Raw genomic sequence first — 21,010 nt, forward strand, 5'->3', positions numbered from 1 at the left:
ATAGGAGATTGACTTGGTGAACAAGGGAAACCAAAAGTGGTATCAACCAATTAAAAGCAGAGCTAACTAATGCTCAATCTGGAAAACTGAGCTTGAGCAGAGTGCCAGCTGAGGAATATAGCCAGGAGAGCACAACAGTTTAACTTACATGTGAAAAGAAAGAGTGAAGGCTAAGAAAAACGAAAAGGAGAAGGGAGAGAAAAGGAAGGGGTGGAGTAGACAGTTAAAAAAAAAATAGAAAAACAAAAATAAATAGACATGCGAAAAAGATTTATATATATTCAGGAATAGCTACAGCTGGTAAAGAACTATAAGAAAGCAATCAAATTTATTTTTATATATTTTAATATACATATCAGCTCAGTTCAGTCGCTCAGTCGTGTCCGACTCTTTGCGACCCCATGAACTGCAGCACGCCAGGCCTCCCTGTCCATCACCAACTCCCAGAGTCCACCCAAACCCATGTCCATTGAGTTGGTGATGCCATCCAATCATCTCATCCTCTGTAGTCCCCTTCTCCTCCCGCCCTCAATCTTTCCCAGCATCAAGGTCTTTTCCAGTGAGTCAGCTCTTCGCATCAGGAGGCCAAAGTATTGGAGTTTCAGCTTCAACATCAGTCCTTCCAATGAACACCCAGGACTGATCTCCTTTAGGACGGACTGGTCGGATCTCCTTGCAGTCCAAGGGACTCTCAAGAGTCTTCTCTAACACCACAGTTCAAAAGCATCAATTCTTCTGCGCTAAGCTTTCTTTATAGTCCAACTCTCACATTCATACATGACTACTGGAAAAACCATAGCCTTGACTAGATGGACTTTTGTTGACAAAGTAATTAATGTCTCTGCTTTTTAATATGCTGTCTAGGTTGGTCATAACTTTCCTTCCAAGGAAAGTGTCTTTTAATTTCATGGCTGCAATCACATTATATATATATATATATATATATATATATATATATATAAAACAAATATATAAAAAAACAAAATCAGAAAAATCACCCAAGAAAGGGTGAAAAAAATTTTTTAATTTCTTTTTTTTTTAACAAGAAAAACAGAGGAAAACTCCCCAGCACTACAAAAGTCTAATGTGAAGGTAGAAATATGTAGGGGGAATAAACAGTATGATTTAAAAAAGAAGAAAAAGTCCTCAAGATCATAGTTCTGGGTTGTGGAGTCTGCACCCGTGATTGGGGTTGGGTTAGTATCCTGTAATGTTTTCATGGTTGGGGAGCTTGTGCCTGTGTTCTGGTTGATCAAACTGTGTCTTGTCTCTAAAGGGCAGCACAGTGTCCAGTAGCAGGTTTCCGGTGTCTGTGGGTTCAGTATGTCTTTGGGCAGCCTTTCTGCCTTGGCAGTGTTAGACACATCTATTTCTGCAGCCACCTCAGAGTGGCCCTCTCAGCGTATCTTCACTGCCACCAGCCCCCTACTTGTTCCTGGAATCATTGCCAGTGCTTCTGTCCCCAGTCCCGCCCCACAGGTGGAAGCTTGCTAGGTAGGGACTTGTATGGATCATTTTTTGGCTCCCCACCCCTGCCCTCTGCATCATGGAGAGTTGTGTGGGCTTCCCTCAGCCCTCTGAGCTCTCCCTCTGTACCCCATGGTTTGTGTGCCCTGCAAGGGTTTTTGTGTGCCCCTCTTTCAGCCCCCAGGGCCCACCCTCTGTGCCACAAGGTTTGTGCGCCCTACAGAGGTTTGTATGTGCCGCTGTGCCTCTCTCACACCACGTCTCCCTCACCCTCTACACCACGAGGTTTGTCTGTGCTGCAGAGGTTTGTATGCTGCGCCTCTCTCAGCACCCTCGTCCCTGCAGGGCTTCTGTGGGTTTCTCTGGGTTCCCCGAGCACGCTGCTGGTTGGGGCCACAGTCCATGAGCTGTTTACGAGCTGAGAAGTGCAGCAGCTTTCTCTATTTTCTGCCCTCTAGGTCCCTGCTTTGCCTGGCTTTCCAAGATTCTGCAACTCCCCTTGGGCTCACCTATGAGTTCCTGTGCTTGGGAACTCTTCCTCCTTCACCGTTCCCTCCTTCCCTCCGATCCAGAAGTTCTCTGTCTCTTCCCTTTTTGTGTCTCCATACTCTCTCTTATCTCATTCCAGGGAGCTTAGCCTGCCTCCTGGAGGCCTGGGGTCTTCTGCTGTCACCTAGAGGTTCTTTGTAGGAATTGTTCTGTATCTTGATGAGATTTTGATGTATTTGTGGGGAGGCTGGTGATCTTACTCCTCTGCCATCTGACGGTTAAGCGTCTGCCTACAATGTAGGAGACCTGGGTTCAATCCCTGGGTTGGGAAGATCTCTGGAGAAGGAAATGGCAACCTACTCCACTTTTCTTGCCTGGAAAATCCCATGGACAGAGGAGCCTGGTGGGCTACAGTCCATGGGGTCGCAAAGAGTCAGACACGAGTGAGCGATTTCACTTTCAGGGCTTTCACTTTCTGTTTCCCCAAACTGTGGAAAATTCTTAATGACATCCAAGTACCAGACCACTGCACCTGTCTCCTGAGAAACCTGTATGTGGGTCAAGAAGCAGTAGTTAGAACCAGACATGGAACAACTGACTGGTTCCAGATTGGGAAAGGAATACATCAAGGCTGTATACTGTCACCCTGCTTATTCACCCTGCTTATTTAAATTACATGCAGAGTACATCATGCAAAATGCCAGGCTAGATGAATCACAAGCTTGAATCAATATTGTTGGGAGAAAAACCAACAACCTCAGATATGCAGATGATCTTTCTTGGGTGGCCTTACACCACATGGCCCATAGTTTCATTGAGTTAGACAAGGCTGTAATGCCATGTCTTAAATTTGGTTAGTTTTATATGGTTGTGGTTTTCATTCTGTCTGCCCTCTGATGAATGAGGATAAGAGGCTTGTGGAAGCTTCCTGATAGGAGGGACTGGCTGTGGGGAAAACTGCATCTTACTTGGTGGGCAGTGAGTTGTATTTTCTTCTCAGGAGCAAGGGAAAAAAAAAAAGCTATGACCAACCTAGACAGCTTATTAAAAAGCAGAGACGTTACTTTGCCAACAAAGGTCAGTCTAGTCAAAGCTGTGGTTTTTCCAGTAGTCATGTATGGATGTGAGAGTTGGACTATAAAGAAAGCTGAGTGCTGAAGAATTGATGCTTTTGAACTGTGGTGTTGGAGAAGACTCTCAAGAGTCCCTTGGACTGCAAGGATATCAAAAGAGTCAATCCTAAAGGAAATCAGTCCTGAATATTCATTGGAAAGACTAGTTCTGAAGCTCCAGTACTTTGGCCACCTGATGTGAAGAACTGACTCATTGGAAAAGACCCTGATGCTGGGAAAGATTGAAGGCAGGAGAAGTAGGGGATGATTGAGGATGAGATGATTGGATGGCATCACTGACTCAATGGACATGAGTTTGAGCAAGCTCTGGGAGTTGGTGATGGACAGGGAGGCCTGGCATGCTGCGGTCCATGGGGTCACAAAGGGTCGGATATGATTGAGTGACTGAACTGAACTGGTGGGCAAGGCTGTTCTCAGTAAATGTTTAATCCAGTTTTCTGCTAACTGATGGGGCTGTGTTCCCTCCCTGTAGTTTGACCTAAAGGCAAACAATGGTAGGGGTAATGGCGACCTTCCCAAAAGGACTTATACCAGCTTGCCACACCTCCCAGAACTGCTGCAGTCAGTGCCCCTGACCCTGCTGCAGGTGACTGTTGACCACGCTTCCACCAGAGACTTCCGAACACTCACAGGCAAGTCTGGCTCAGTCTCTTGTGGGGTCACTGCTTGTTTATCCTGGGTCCTGGTGCCTACAGGGTTTTGACCTGGAAAAGGTCAGTTTTCATTCCCATCCAAAGAAGGGCAATGCCAAAGAACATTCACACTAATGCACAGTTTCTTATATTTCATATGCTAGCAAAGTAATCATCAAAATCCTTCAAGCTAGACTTCAACAGTATGTGAACTGAAAACTTCCAGATGTACAAGCTGGATTTAGAAAAGACAGAAGAACTAGAAATCAAATTGCCAACATCCACTGATCATAGAGAAAGGAAGAGAATTCCCGAAAAACATCTATTCTGCTTCATTGACTATGCTAAAGCCTTTGACTGTATGGATCACAACAAACTGGAAACTTCTTAAAGAGATGGGAGTACCAGACCATCTTACCTGCCTCCTGAGAAACCTGTATGCAGGTCAAGAAGCAATAGTTAGAACTGTACATGGAATAACAGACTTGTTTAAGAATTGGGAAAGGAGTATGTAAAGGCTGTATTTTGTCACCCTGCTCGTTTAACTTATATGCAGAGTACATCATGTGAAATTCCAGGCTGGATGAAACAAGCTGGAATCAAGATTGCCACGAGAAATATTGATAACCTGAGATATGCAGATGATACCACCCTTATGGCAGAAAGTGAAAGAGGAACTAAAGAGCCTCTTGATGAAGGTGAAAGAGGGGAGTGAAAATGCTGGGTTGAAAATCAACATTCAAAAAACTAAGATCCAGTCCCACCACTTCGTGGCAAATAGAAGGGGAAACAAAACAGTGACAGACTTTATTTTTTGGCAGTCTAAAATCACTGTGGATGGTAACTGCAGCTGTGAAATTAAAAGATGTTTGCTCCTTGGAGGAAAAGCTGTGACAGACCTAGACAGTGTATAAAAGAGCAGAGACATTACTTTGATGTCAAAGGTCTGTATAGTTAAAGCTATGGTTTTTCCAGTAGTCATGTACAGTTGTAAGAGTTGGACCATAAAGAAGGCTGATCTTCTAAAAGTTGATGCTTTCTAACTGTGGTGTTTGAGAAGACTCTTGAGAGTCCTTTGGACAGCAGGGAGATCAAACCAGTCAATCCTAAAGGAAATCAATCCTGAGTATTCACTGGAATGACTGATGCTGAAGCTGAAGTTCCAATACTTTGGCCACCTGATGTAAAGAACTGACTCATTAGAAAAAGACCCTGATGCTGGGAAAGATTGAAGGCAGGAGAAGAAGGGGACGATAGAGGATGAGATGATCAGATGGCATCACAGACTCAGTGGACATGAGTTTGAGCAAATTCTGGGATATGGTGAAGGACAGGGAAGCCTGGAGTGCTTATCCACGGGGTCACAAAGAGTTAGACATGATTTTAGCGTCTGAACAACAATTGATAAAAGTTGACTTGTGGTTGCCAAGAATTTTTTTACTGTTCTTTCACCATGAATAACTTGAGAAACATTGCTTGGAGTAGCCTTAGAGGGTTAGATTTAGGTAGCTAGAAGAACTCTTCTTATATTGTATAAGATAAAGCAGAGTGATTATACTTGGAGGTAGAATGATGGTTTCAAAAGGAGGAAAGTACTCTGATCAGAATAGTCTGCTTTTAACACTGCTGTTAATGAGATCTGAGACAGTGTCTCATATTAACTGAGTGAGTAGATGGCCTTTAGCAATATTGGATTGAGGAAGGAGAAGATGTGAATTCATGTCAGAATGAGAGCATACATTTATTAGACTAACGTAAACGTAGTAGTTTTTTGGGGGAGTTCTGAGTGCCTGTTTAAGTTGTGTGGCCATAAATTTGAAGTAAGACCTGTTTTCAAAAATTTCTCCAATTAATTCAGTTGTTTAGATCCAGATAAATAGAAGGTATATATTTAGGTTTAATAAGGACTGACCTTTTCCCTTGCTGATGTGAATTAGAAATGGTGCAGGGTCAGGAGGTCTTTGCTTGGGAGTGATTCTCATGCTGAGTTGTGGAACCTCAGCAGGTGAAGGAAAGAAATGAGGGGGGTGGTTGATGGTGAAAAGATAGGCTCTGTGGTTTGCAGGACTCTGTATAGTTAAACAATAGTTGTAATACCATGGAAGTAAAATGGAAGGGAAGGAAGGGGGTGATCAAAGAGTAGGATTGTGGAAATACAGTTTTCGGAGGTGGTATGATTTTTTGGTGATCTACATGATCTAGTTAGAGATACAACCATAGATATCATTAAATATAACCATAGGAGAGGTTGACTGAGGTGGTGTTTAGGAAAAGATGGTTGAAGTTGAAGAAGTCAGGGAACACAGAGGCCAAAGACATACATACAGTTTTCTGTATGTATGTTGAAATACCATGATGGCCAGCATAATGATGGAGAGAAAGGTAGTCGTAGTCGGGTGCTAAAGTCATGATTGAATGAAGGGGGTGAGGAAAGATTTTGAGGGAGGCAGTTAACATCGAAAAGATAATGGGTGGTAACGTCTGATCGCATGGTCTTCAAAGGACCTGAAGTGGGGCTCAGTTAATGGAGAAAGTAGTACAGTGGAGATTAATGAGGACACCCTCCCCACCTGAGTCCTGAAGTGTCCTGAAGGATTAGGGCATGAAAATGTCACCGTTTGAAAGAGCTCCAGGGAGAAATGTCTTCCAGCAATCACCAAATTTTACTTAGAACAAGAAGAGAGGACATTCAGAGAACTTAAATATACGGAGCAGTATGTGGATAGTATGCTAGTGAACATGGATTATCTAAGAGGCTTGGACTTACTGTGCCTGAGCTGAACATGCTGCTGCTGCTGCTGCTAAGTCGTGCCTGAGCTGAACATGCTGCTGCTGCTGCTGCTAAGTCGCTGCTAAGTCATGCTAAAGAGATGCTAAGACATGCTGCTAAGTCAGTTGTGTCCGACTCTTTGCAACCCCATAGACAGCAGCCCACCAGGCTTCTCCGTCCCTGGGATTCTCCAGACAAGAATAGTGGAGTGGGTTGCCATTTCCTTCTCCAGTGTGTGAAAGTGAAAAGTGAAAGTGAAGTCGCTCAGTCGTGTCCGACTCTTAGCAACCCCATGGACTGCAGCCTACCAGGCTCCTCTGTCCATGGGATTTTCCAGGCAAGAGTACTGGAGTGGGTCACCAGTGCCTTCTCCAGAGCTGAACATGGGTGTACAGAATTAGTTAGTTATGGTAGTTTGTTGGATGAAGGTGTTGAATGAGTTAAAGATAGAACTCAAAACTTAGCTAGAAGGACAGGGTACCATCAGGTTGCTTTTCAGTTTTTCAGGTCAATGTTGAGAGACTTCTTGGTATAAAATTTTTTCAGCAGCTCAGTGATTTTTGGTAGCTTGGTGGTCTCTTTTGCTGAGACTGCAAAAGTTATATTTGTTAAATTTCTTGTCCCTTTTTGATTAACTTGGACTTCCTCATGTGTTTGGTGTATTCTTTTTTTTGTTGTTGTTGTATGCAGTTTTTTTTTTTATATAAATTTATTTATTTTAGTTGGGGGCTAATTACTTTACAATATTGTAATAGTTTTTGCCATACATTGACATGAGTCAGCCATGGGTTTACATGTGTTCCCCTTCCTGGACCCCCCACCCACCTCCCTCCCCATCCCATCCCTCTGGGTCATCCCATTGCCCCGGCCCTGAGCCCTTGTCTCATGATTAACTTGGACTTCCTCATGTGTTTGGTGTATTCTTGATTCCATCCTTGTCTCCCATGACCTGCCAGTTTAGTCTCCTAAAACATGGGTTTCCTGGCTGAACACTATGGCTTCTTGTCTGCTTCCTTCTTTCAGGCCCGTTGAACATGGTTAATTTTCAGTCACATACACACACACATACGTATATCTTTTTTTGTCAAATATTTTTTCTTCACTTCCTGTGTGTTTGTTGTAGGAGGGGGAGTTTTGGCATATATTCAGTTCATTGTCTGATACTGTCAAAGCTAAACTTTTAAAAAGGAAAGTTGATACCAACCCAAATTTCCAAAGATCCCCTGGAAAAGTTCACAGCAATCCACTCCAGTATTCTTGCCTGGAGAATCCCATGGACAGAGGAACCTGGCAGGCTGCAATCCATAAGGTTGCAAAGAGTAGGACACAACTGAAGCAACTTAGCACACATGTACCCTGAACATAAACATATAGATTGAGGATTGAAATCTTAAAATATTAATTTGACATGCTAGTAGAAAGTAACTGAAAGACAATAGTTTATTTTGGTTTAAAATTAGTAAGATGACATAATCTTCATCATCATTTCTGTTATTACTGCTTTATTGAATGTCTGTTGTACCATATGACTATTTTCAACTTTATGATGTATGTGAAATCTTCCTGTAAATATTTAGAAATCTACTGATTGGCTTTATAAATATTTTGTTTGTTCAGCAAATATGTAATGAATGCTACTATATACTAAGCACTGCTCTGGATACTTGGTATGTATTACTGAACAAATAAAGAGACAAGTAGTCTGATAGGAGTAGCAGTCTAATTCTAGCAGGATATCTTTTAGTGAGAAAAAAACTCATGTTCTTAGAGTGTTTGCATTTTTAAAACTGTTATCACTGTAAAAACCTTATAAACCAGGAGAAAAAACAATCTCTAATACTAATCTGCTTTTGTTTTATTAGATTGAGGAGCTTCAGCAGGCTTTAACAGTAAAACGAAATGAAGAGCATGACCGACAGAGGAGAATAAGTAACACCCGCAAAATGATAGAAGATTTGCAAAATGAACTGAAGACCACAGAAAACTGTGAAAATCTTCAACCCCAAATTGATGCCATTACAAATGATCTGAGACGAGTTCAAGATGAAAAGGCATTATGCGAAAGCGAGATAATTGATAAGCGAAGAGAAAGGGAAACTTTAGAGAAGGAGAAGAGGAGTAAGTTTTATTAAACTTAGGGTGAAGACATGTTTATAAAATGGGAGATGTGTCTCTGTTGATGGGCTTTCTTCTTTCCCTGATCATGTCTAAATGTTCAGCTCTGCTTGTTGAGGAAGCTCATTTAATACCTGTATCTGTTGTGTAATGATTTGCCACTAGCAGACCACTGTCTTAGGTCAGATTATGGCAGTTGATCTAATTCCCTAAAAATACTTTATTTTTTCTACAGTCACTCAGTTTTCTGTTACTTCTCAGGTCAAATTTAAGCTCTTTATTCTAGCTTTCATAACCTTCTATTAGCTTTATTCCTTGAAGCCTCTCCAGTTTCATAATTTTTTTTTTCCTGTAGATCATATGGCTAGATCATTATTCAGACAGAGGAGATCTTACATTCTGTCTTCTCAGTATATATGACTAAGATCAGTTAAAAAACATTTTAAAATGTATTTAGCAAAATGCTTAGGTGTATGGTTTTAAGAGAAGACAAAACTAGATAAGACAACTTCCTGATCCACTGTCAAGAGGAAGCACTCTTTAACTATTTCAGCAATTTTTTTTCTAGTGGTTTTTCATATATCTTAATCATATTTTTGTTTCTCCATGTCTTGGTTAATCAACTTGCAATATCATCTTTTAATAGTTTGTTACTTTAGATGTGGATTTCAACTCATGACACCTCCCTTACCTATTGTTGTAATTCCTCAAGTGGGATTATTATTTTAATATTAGTAATCATAACATATATTAATGTGACTTACTATAAATATTCTTACTCTTTTTTTGTCGTTTAGCATTTGTGTATAATGCTTGAATGCATATTTATAAGCTAAAAATATTGGTACTCCTAGCCTTCCTTTTTACTTTCCTCCTTTCTCATAATCTAAATCTGTAATGTGTACAATGGTTTTTATAGTTTAAAGGCTGAAATATATTTTCTTGTGAACCATTATATGTTACATGTACTGTTTATGGGTTAATTCAAACAGCTAAAAATACTAAGTATTATTTATGTTACTACAACAGTAAAACTTCTTCACAACAGAGCCAAGTAGTATATTATGACCTAATTTCCATTCATTGATAATTTTTTTTTAAAGATTTTTCAGTTCAGTTCAGTCGCTCAGTCGTGTCCAACTCTTTGTGACCCCATGAATCACAGCACGCCAGGCCTCCCTGTCCATCACCAACTCCCGGAGTCTACACAAACCCATGTCCATCGAGTCGGTGATGCCATCCAGCCAACTCATCCTCTGTTGTCCCCTTCTCCTCCTGCCCCTAATCCTTCCCAACTTTAGGGTCTTTTCCAATGAGTCAACTCTTCGCATGAAGTGACCAAAGTATTGGAGTTTCAGCTTCAACATCAGTCCTTCCAATGAACACCCAGGACTGATCTCCTTTAGGATGGACTGGTTGGATCTTCTTGCAGTCCAAGGGACTCTCAAGAGTCTTTTCCAACACCACAGTTCAAAAGCATCAATTCTTCGGTACTCAGCTTTCTTTACCGTTCAAATCTCACATCCATACATGACTGCTGGAAAAACCATAGCCTTGACTAGACGGACCTTTGTTGGTAGAGTAATGTCTCTGCTTTTCAATATGCTATCTAGGTTGGTCATAACCTTCCTTCCAAGGAATAAGCGTCTTTTAATTTCATGGCTGCAATCACCATCAGTAGTGATTTTGGAGCCCCCCCAAAAAAAGTCTGACACTGTTTGCACTGTTTCCCCATCTATTTCCCATGAAGTGATGGGACCAGATGCCATAATCTTAGTTTTCTGAATGTTGAGCTTTAAGCCAACTTTTTCACTCTCCTCTTTCACTTTCATCAAGAGGCTCTTTAGTTCTTCTTCGCTTTCTGCCATAAGGGTGGTGTCATCTGCATATCTGAGGTTATTGATATTTCTCCCAGCAATCTTGATTCCAGCTTGTGTTTCTTCCAGCCGAGCATTTCTCATGATGTACTCTGCATATAAGTTAAATAAGCAGGGTGACAATATACAGCCTTGACGTACTCCTTTTCCTATTTGGAACCAGTCTGTTGTTCCATGTCCAGTTCTAATTGTTGCTTCCTGACCTGCATACAGGTTTCTCAAGAGATAGGTCAGATGGTCTGGTATGCCCATCTCTTTCAGAATTTTCCACAGTTTATTGTGATCCACACAGTCAAAGGCTTTGGCATAGTCAATAAAGCAGAAATAGATGTTTTTCTGGAACTCTCTTGCTTTTTCGATGATCCAGCGGATGTTGGCAATTTGATCTCTGGTTCCTCTGCCTTTTCTAAAACCAGCTTGAACATCTGGAAGTTCACTGTATTGTTGAAGCCTGGCTTGGAGAATTTTGAGCATTACTTTACTAGCATGTGAGATGAGTGCAATTGTGTGGTAGTTTGAGCATTCTTTGGCATTGCCTTTCTTTGAGATTGGAATGAAAACTGACCTTTTCCAGTCCTGTGGTCACTGCTGAGTTTTCCATATTTGCTGGCATAGCGAGTGCAGCACTTTCACAGCATCATCTTTCAGGATTTGAAATAGCTCAACTGGAATTCCATCACCTCCGCTAGCTTTGTTCATAGTGATGCTTTCTAAGGCCCACTTGACTTCACATTCCAGGATGTCTGGCTCTAGGTGAGTCGTCACACCATTGTGATTATCTGGGTCATGAAGATCTTTTTTGTACAGTTCTTCTGTGTATTCTTGCCACCTCTTCTTAATATCTTCTGCTTCTATTAGGTCCATACCATTTCTGTCCTTTATTGAGCCCATCTTTGCATGAAATGTTCCCTTGGTATCTCTAATTTTCTTGAAGAGATCTCTAGTCTTTCCCATTCTGTTGTTTTCCTCTATTTCTTTGCATTGATCGCTGAGGAAGGCTTTCTTATCTCTCCTTGCTATTCTTTGGAACTCTGCGTTCAGATGGGAATATCTTTCCTTTTCTCCTTTGCTTTTCGCTTCTCTTCTTTTCCCAGCTATTTGTAAGGCCTCCTCAGACAGCCATTTTGCTTTTTTGCATTTCTTTTCCATTTTTTAGAAATGCCATTTAGTTTGGCATTTCCTTAACTGGGAAAAAAATTATCGTCAAGTTCTGAAACCTTCCATCCTCCCCCTCCCATCTAAACTGATTGTTCTCAAGGTCTTTTACATGACTGATACCTAGGACTTGTTGCACACCTTTTCTGTGTTGGATAAAAAGCTATTGCTGAATTCTGTGTCTTCATTTTTTTTTTTTTTAAATGCATTATTTTCTAAGAGTACATCTCAGGTAACCTCCTAGAAAGAGATATTTGAGAATTGAGTCTTTGCATCCCTTGAAAGTCTTTACTTTGTTATCCCCCTTTTTTGTTGTATGTAAAAATCTGGCTTGAAAACAATTTTTCTCAGAATTTTGAACACCTATTGTGATTGTTTTTTGATAGGAAGTCTAGTGTTTTCTCATGATTTTGTGCATGACCTGTTTATTTTTGATAGCTTAAAGATCATCTTTTATCCGAGATGTTTGGAAATTTGAGAGTGATTTTTCCACAGTGGGTCTTTTTCACTGTACTGGATACTTGCTGAGTGATATTTATAGCTTTTAGATCTAAGATACTCTTTTGTATTATTAATAGGTTATTTTATTAATTAAAGTTTTCAGAGAAATAATGCTTTGTTTTTTTCCAATTTTAGGTGTAGATGATCATATTGTACGTTTTGACAATCTTATGAATCAAAAAGAAGATAAACTGAGACAGAGATATCGTGATACCTATGATGCTGTTTTATGGCTAAGAAATAACAGAGACAAATTTAAGCAAAGAGTCTGTGAGCCCATAATGCTCACGGTAAGAAATTTGTTCACCTTAGTAATATCTGTTAGTTTTATTATTATAATCATTGTAGATTTTATTGTTTTAAGAATTCTTAGTCTTATTAACACCCTTGTTTTCTATTAGTAGACTTGTGGTATCTGGTATGCTGCTGAATCTGCACCCTTTTTAAAGGGTCTTTGATAATAAACCTATGAACTGTTTCTTGATACAAGTATGAAACTGGCAGCTTATTGACCAAGAATCATGTATAAACTTGGTTAGCTGGTTCCTTTGGCAATTGCCATTTTTCGGTTATAATAGGCAATATAGTAAATCCTGCCAAAGGGGTAGAAAACTTCTGTAAATATATGCTACTGATAAGGGGATACCTGACAGGATAGACAAGAAAATCATCTGCTACAAAAATGAAGCATTCTGAGGATTCTGAGAGTCAAAACCAACAATTTATTGACCTCATAAACATTTGATAGGTCTTATCGGTGACCATGGGTCATCAAGAATAGGGCAAGCTGTATTTGGTAAATTATTTAATGAAATGTGGGTGTGGATTTAATAGGAAGATTTCCATCTAAAATATTTAAAATAGTAAGTTGGGCTATGAGAAGGAATGAAAAAATAAAAACACCATTCTTTGCTAATGATATGTTAGACATTAAAACTTACCCCAAAATGATAAAAGGATCATTTTTACTAGATGATTCTTTTTTAACTTTGGGAAAGAATTCATTGCAGATCCTTGCAGGATTCATGACAAGGTCTGTTTTCTGTAACTCCTGTTTATAATACACTTTATTCAAAATCATTTCATATAGTTCTTTGTCTTTTATTATAGCGTGCATTGTATTAGCAAAATTAGTATGCATAATACTGTGTTCTCTTCTTGTTCAAATATGTATTATTAGAATATTTTTGCCAGATCAGGAAGGGAATACCTCTTTTGGATGCAGACATTATTGTTTTTATTAATCTAGTAAGGATTGAAAGAGAACATAAGAAAAAATACATGACTCTTAGTGTAATAAATTATAATGCAAGTGTTATTTTCAACAGATTTTTTTATCAAAATGCCAACCTCAAAATACTGTCGTCATCTTGTCACTTGATTTCCTGATAGTAGTCAGTCACCAAGTCAGATTACTAGCTGGCATGTATTTACTTTTTAAATTACATTTGAGTCTGAGATAAAGGGAGATATTCTGTTATTTTATCCTTTCCTGGAACAACCTTTTACCTTTCCTACCACCTCCTTCCAGCTGTATCCTGCCCACACTTAACTCTACCTCCATAGGCCTTAAAGTGTTGCCACAGGTCTCTATTTACTAATATAAGGGGGCATTTATGATACATTCATGAATTTTAAAACAGATTACAGGATAGATATTAGAAAGGTTTCATTTTTAAAAATAGTGAAAGAGGAGTGGAGTGCTACACCACCTATGGGTACCTGTCTATGTCTTAGTACTTTGTGAAGATGTGGCTTTGAAGAACTTTGCCAAATATTTTCTTCACCAATCTCATAAGGAGTAAGAGCTCACTAGAAAGCTGATCAAGGTCAAAACCAACAGGGTGGCCAAATCTTTTTTCAGGATATCAGCAACGGAGTGTGTCTATACTTGGAAAAAATTGCCAATTACTACAGGAAATGCAGGAACTGACCATTGACAAAAATGACCCCTACTTATGTGGTTTCTTTGAGATTCATTACCTAAACAAGCAGGTGAAATTCGTCCAAGAGTTAGATGTCCATGTAACCAACTTACAGAAGGTGTGGGCCCCAGAGTCTGATATGGCAGAAAATCTCTGATAAGTGTATCCTGGGGGAGAATGATAATGAGAGCTAAGTCCTAGGTTGGTTTATCTATTTAAAAAAAAAAAAGACGTTTCCCTATAGTGATATTGGGGTTACTTTACCCACTTTATTTTTTTTCATTTGTTCCATTCCTTCCAACAAAGTAGTTTGATAACAAAAAAATTGTGGACAATAGACATATAATGTCTATAGCGTTTGTGTAACTATTTTATATGGCTGTGATTTTTTTTTTTTTTCTGTTTGCTTGTGTATCAGTTTTCCCATGTTTCTATACTGATTGATATTCTGTCATTTCCAGTAGTACTGACCAACAATTTATGTGACAAGCACTGTACTAATTTTTTTTATATTATTTCTTTTTTTTTTTTTCTTAACTTCTATGCAGGGTACCTATATTATTTCTTTTAATCCACTTTTAGTCCCATGAAATATAAACTGTTTTACTCTACCCATTTTACAGATGAAGTAACTAAAGCTTTCAGAGATTTAGGTGGTACTTGATCAAGATCAGAATAGGAATAGAAGTGACATCTGTTGGATCCTAGAGCCCTAGCTCTTGAACTATTGATATCTTAGTATTTTCCATAGCACTGAGCGTCACATGCAGAAATATCTATTAGTCAATATTTTTGAAATAAGTGATTAATTTGCTCTTGTATTATAAACCTAAGGTTTCTCTTGAAAGCACTAATAGTTACCGTTAATCCATAGCAAGTTTTTTCCATTAGCCTCAAGATTTTATTTAGGCCTTTGTGTTTTTATACTAATTAATTTTTGCCATGGATAATATGAATTTCTCTTGAAGACAGTATGCATTAGGTGCTGTTAAATCTTAGCTTTTGCTTTATTTACTATGTATGGACAGTAAATTAAACAGATGTTTTAAGATGTTGACTCTTCCAATACCAAACTGTTCTTTTTTGATCTACTTTTTTCTCAAGGATTGAATTTAACCTAATTAAATGAATCTAAGTTAGATATAGTTACATTCTAGTAATCAGTTTGGGTTTCATGAAAATCAGCTTTTCTTTTTGTTTTGTTTAGATAAATATGAAAGATAATAAAAATGCCAAATACATTGAAAATCATATTCCATCAAATGACCTGAGAGCTTTTGTGTTTGAAAGTCAAGAAGATATGGAGGTTTTCCTCAAAGAGGCAAGTACTAACCAGCATAATATTTTAACTCACTTCACACTTATTTTCCAGTGCTTGAGTTTTTAACTTCAATCTGGAGCAAAAAATGATAATGACCTATTTTACCAGCAATAACTCTTATGTAAAATCATTCAAATTCACTAATTTCTTTGCCATTATTGAGGATTGAATTTGTTTTACAAAAGGACAACAGCCCATAATTCCATCTGTAACATATTTTGAAATTATGATTTGGAATTAATATGAAGTAATTCTGTCACATTAAGAAAAAGAAACATCTTAATGATGAGCCTTTGGTCTTGGACATCCTTTTTAAAAAGAGTGAGGATCCTATATCTTGACTATAAAAACACCACTGACCAAGAATCTAAGCCACTAGAAACCAGCATGGCTTAGTTAAGAGCATAGACTCAACAGACAGGCTACTAGACTTTGAATTCTGGCTGAATTCTGGCTTTGCTGCTGTTTTCAAAAGCTCAGTGCTTTGTATCTTAATTTCTGCAGTATAAAATGGAGATAATATCTACTTCAAAATATGGTCATGATGATTAAATAACTTATTAAATGAAAAAGTTAAGAGCAGTGTTAGGTACTATAGTTTTCACTGTATAATATTAATATATATTGTGAGCTGTGTATGTTACTATCTTGTCAGTAAGATTTCTTTTTCCTTTTGCAATGTGCCTTCTATTTTTTAAAAAACCCTGGAAAGATGAAGTTTAGATTTTGTTTTGGTTTATCTTTTTCTAGTAAGTCTAAGTAAGGACAGGACCCTGAATCTGCTTAAGTGGTCCTCTGTTTCTCTGGTCCACAAGTTACTGGAAAAAAATCTTTATTTTTTTGTTGACTTTCACTGTATTGACCTCCTCCTGGTTTGGGAGTTGGCAGGGAATGTGAATATATGATGACCAGATAAAAAGGCTGAATCTACAGAAGTATAAAGTGGACTCCAAAAAGTTAAGCATTTGTGTATTTAGAGCTATTTAAGTCTGAACAGTTGGGTTCTTGACCTGATGTCACTGAAAAAGTAGTGTACTTGGATTACAAGTTTGTGAGACATGGCACAGTGTGAAGGACCTGGAGTCAGGTGTAATTAGATGATTTCTATTTTGTAAATGACCAGCTTAGCCTACCCTGAGTAACTGGATTTGCCTCAAAAACTCATGCTTCCTCTGTGCTAAGAATTTGAACCATATAATAAGACATTTGTTGTTTAGTCACTAAGTCATGTCCAACTCTTTTGTGACCTCATGACTGTAGCCCACCAGGCTCCTCTGTTCATGGGATTTCCCAGGCAAGAATGCTGGAGTGGGTTGCCATTCCCTTCTCTAGGGGATCTTCCCAACCAAGGGATCAAACCTGTGTCTCTTGCATCTCCTGCATTGGCAGGCAGATTCTTTTACCACTGAACCACTAGAGAAGCCCCAATAATATGACACGGGTTCTGGGAAATTTGACCTTTTATTTTTCTTGTATTATGAGAACTATCCATTGCTTCTAATCAATTAGGACTAGAACTGCTTACATGTGTGATTTTTCTGTGTGTATATTTTAAATTATGAAGTTTATTGTATGTAATCTCCTCCTGTAATTTTATCTTCTAGAGTACCATTTCCCAGCCTTTGATAACTTACAAACCATTCGTTCAACTGTGTTGTTGTTCAGTCACTCAGTTGTGTCGGACTCTTTGTGACCCCATGAACTGCTGCACGCCAGGCTTCCCTGTCCTTCACTATTTCCCAGAGTTTGCTTAAACCCATGTCCACTGAGTCGGTGACACCATCCAGCCATCTCATCCTCTGTGGTCCCCTTCTCCTACTGCTTTCAATTTTTCCCAGCATCAGGGTTTTTCCAGTGAGTCAGCTTTTCCTATCAGGTGGCCAAAGTATTGGAGCTTCAGCTTCAGCATCAGTCCTTCCAATGAATGTTCAGGACTGATTTCCTTTAGAATTGTCTGGTTTGATCTCCTTGCAGTCCAAGGGACTCTCAAGAGTCTTCTCCAGCACCACAGTTCAAAGGAATCAGTTGTTTGGCACTCAGCCTTTTTTATTGTCCAGCTCTCACATTCGTACATGGCTACTGGAAAAAGCATAGCTTTGACTTTATGGACCTTTGTCATCAAAGTAATATCTCTGCTTTTTAATATGCTGTCTAGACTGGTCATAACTTTTCTTCCAAGGAGTAAGCGTCTTTTTATTTCATGGCTGCAGTCACCATTTGCAGTGATTTTGGAGCCCAAGAAAATAAAGTCTGTCTCTGTTTCTGTTGTTTCTCCATCTATTTGCCATGAAGTGATGGGACTGGATGCCATGATCTTAGGTTTTTGAATGTTGAATTTTAAGCCAGGTTTTTCATTCTCCTCTTTCACCTTCATCAGGAGGCTCTTTAATTCCTTTTCACTTTCTGCCATTAAGGTGGTGTCATCTTCATATCTTTAGGTTATTGATATTTCTCCCAGCAATCTTGATTTCAGGTTATGCTTCATGCAGCCTGAACAGTATGAAAAGGCAAAAAGATATGACAATGAAATATGAACCCCCCAGTCTGGTAGGTGTCCAACATGCTGCTGAAGAAGAGCAGAGAAATAGCTTCAGAAGGAATGAAGAGGCTGAGCCAAAGCGGAAACAACTTTCTTCATGGTGTTTGCCATTTTTACGTACTACCATGTACTTACTACCTGGGGTTTCTACAGTGGCTCAGTGGTAAAAAATCGGCTTGCAGTGCAGGAGACATAGGAGACAAGAATTTGATCCCTGGGTTGCAAAGATCCCCTGGAGGAGGGCATGGCAGCCCACTCTAGTGTTCTTGCCTGGAGAATCACATGGACAGAGGAGCCTGGCTGACTATAGTCCATAGGGTTGCAAAGAGTCAGACACAACTGAAGCGACTTAGCACACACAGCACACATGTACTGCCATCACAATTTTTACCATGTCTAGGTACTAATCTATACTACCGGAGAAGGCAATGGCACCCCACTCCAGTACTCTTGCCTGGAAAATCCCATGGACGGAGGAGCCTGGTAGGCTGCAGTCTGTGGGGTCGCGAAGAGTCGGACACTTCTGAGCGACTTCACTTTCACTTTTCACTTTCATGCATTGAAGAAGGAAATGGCAACCCACTCCAGTGTTCTTGCCTGGAGAATCCCAGGGATGGCGGAGCCTGGTGGGCTGCCGTCTATGGGGTCGCACAGAGTCGGACACGACTGAAGCGACTTAGCAGCAGTAGCAACAGCAATCGATACTATTATTTAAAAATTTTTTAAATCACATCTTGTTACTGAAATGAAATATTCTAAAAAGAAGTATAATGTCATTACCAAATTAGAAAAATAATTTGCATAACAGTAAGACAAGAACAACAGTATTAGTAAATCCTATATCTGTGTTGTTGCTTCCTGAAAGCAGATAATCTGATTTTTTGTTTTAAAGGACATAATAAGGAGTTAAAGATATGCTGAACCATATGTCATTGGTATGATTGGAAATATTGAAAGGGAATTGAAAAGGAAATTGCTTTCTCATTGTATAATACAACTTTATTTAGTGTAACCATTAAAAAAATAGATTTTTAAATCTTAAATAAGCTGCATACTAATATCATTGATTCAGGGCCAATATTGTTTTATCTGTGCCTACACTCCTCTATTTTTTAATGACTTATTTTGATGCAACTTTTCTGGAAGTCTGAAGTTATGAGAGTCATACATGTGACAGGTGTATACTTTTTACCCAGATTTACTCGTTATTTACATTTTGCTCTATTTGCTTTATTTTTAAAAATTTTTAAATATTTATCTTATATTGTAGTATAGTTGATTAACAGTGCTGTGTTTTAGAAATACAGCAAAGTGATTCAGTTATATAATACACATACATGTATCTATTCTTTTTCAAATTCTTTTCCCATTTAGGTTACTACAGAGGACTGAGCAGAGTTTCCTGGGCTATACAATAGGTCCTTGTTGGTTATCTCTCTTCAATACAGCAGTGTGTACATGTCAACCCCAAACTCCTAACCTATCCCTTCCCCACACCATTCCCCCTGGTAGGTTTGTTCTCTAAGTCTGTGCTTTTTCAGTTTCATTTATTTATTGAAGTGTAGTTGACTTATTAGTTTGGGGTTTACAACACAGTAATTCTATGTTTGTACAGATTACATACCATACAAATTTAGTATAAAATATTGACTATACTCCCTGTACTGTGCCTTATTGAAGTTGGCTTCTGGAAGTAAGCATTGTAGGGGTTCTATTTGTGAATTGTTTTGTGGGTTAAGCGATTACAAAGCATTTATCAGAAATTGGATGAAAAGTTGTAACACCAGATGTGGTTGAGTGTGGCTCATAACATGTGGTGAACTGAGGTAGCTGGTGGATATTTGAGAAGAAGTATTTGTGTACAAATTATGTCTCTTCCCACACAGCTTCATTCAGTTGTGTGTAATGTTTTGCTTTAACCTAGAGAAAACCTTATTTTTCTTATGTATGTAATTGCACATAAGCAACTATGAGAGCCACATACTGTTTAAATTGTCCCCTAATATATAAACTACTTGGAATAAATTTTTCTTCAAAACAAGCATTATAGCCATTTACAGCAACATGGATGGACCTAGAGAATGTCATACTTAGTGAAGTAAGTCAAGAGAAGGAGAAATATTGTATGACATCCCTTATATGTGGAATCTAAAAAGAAATGATACAAATGAACTTACAAAACAGAGTCTCACAGACTTAGAGAATGAACTTATGGTTGCCAGAGGGAAGGAATAGTTAGGGAGTTTGGGATGGTCATGTACACACTGCTGTATTTAACATGGATATCCAACAAGGACCTACTGTATAGCTCATGAAACTCTGCTCAGTGTTATGTGGCAGCTTGAATGGGAGAGGGGTTTAGGAGAGGATGGATACATGTATATGTATGGCTGAGTCCCTTCACTGTTCTCCTGAAACTATCACAAGACTTAATCGGCTGTACCCGAATACAAAATAGAAAGTTCAAAGATAAAAAAAAAAAGCATTATAGTACAACTATTTTTGTGTTTGTAATTATGTATGTGGAGAGACTTGAAAAATATTCTGTTGTTCATGGAACTACCTAATAGGTTTAAGAACCATTAATGAATCTAATTGTTCTTCCTGTATTTATTAGTTGGTATTCTACTATATGAGGAAGTGCTTTTTCTTCTTCATTTATTTGGACTTCACTGGTAGTTCATATGGCAAAGAATCTGCCTGCAATGCAGGAGACCCAGGTTCGATCTCAGGGTGGGAAGCTCCCTTGGAGAAGGGAATGGCAACCCACTCCAGTATCCTTGCCTGGAGAATTCCGTGGACAGACCATGGGGTTGCAAAGAGTCAGACACGACTGAGCAACAACACTATATAAGATAGTGCTTTTTCTTCTCCTTTTATTTACTCATTTATCATATCATATAGAGTCATAAGATTTTACGTCTTATGGATTTTAGTCCATTACTATCATTATCTGTTTGAATGCTCAAATTGTTCCAGATTTGGCCAGTGAGACCTTCAGGCTGATCCCTGTGTGGTATTTTGCCAATGTATTTTGAGCACTACTTACTTTCTGGCAGAGCAAGCATGTTGACTTACCTTTATCT

The 21,010-nt window shown here is 38.8% G+C and overlaps 1 protein-coding gene across 8 annotated transcripts in view; it reads left to right on the forward strand.

Annotated features, from left to right (window-relative positions):
• The window catches only part of SMC5 (structural maintenance of chromosomes 5), an 88,824-nt gene that overhangs the window by 48,198 nt on the left and 19,616 nt on the right, over positions 1-21,010 (forward strand). For all 8 annotated transcript variants that reach the window (XM_081504828.1, XM_081504849.1, XM_081504871.1 and 5 more), the window contains 3 exons: positions 8,354-8,609; positions 12,275-12,429; positions 15,272-15,385. In XM_081504828.1, coding sequence (XP_081360954.1) covers positions 8,354-8,609; positions 12,275-12,429; positions 15,272-15,385 — 525 coding nt within the window. The remainder of the gene's footprint in view (positions 1-8,353; positions 8,610-12,274; positions 12,430-15,271; positions 15,386-21,010) is intronic.

Source organism: Giraffa tippelskirchi, chromosome 1 (genome assembly GCF_054371585.1).
Source record: "Giraffa tippelskirchi isolate mGirTip1 chromosome 1, T2T-mGirTip1v1.2.pri, whole genome shotgun sequence".
Taxonomy (NCBI): domain Eukaryota; kingdom Metazoa; phylum Chordata; class Mammalia; order Artiodactyla; family Giraffidae; genus Giraffa; species Giraffa tippelskirchi.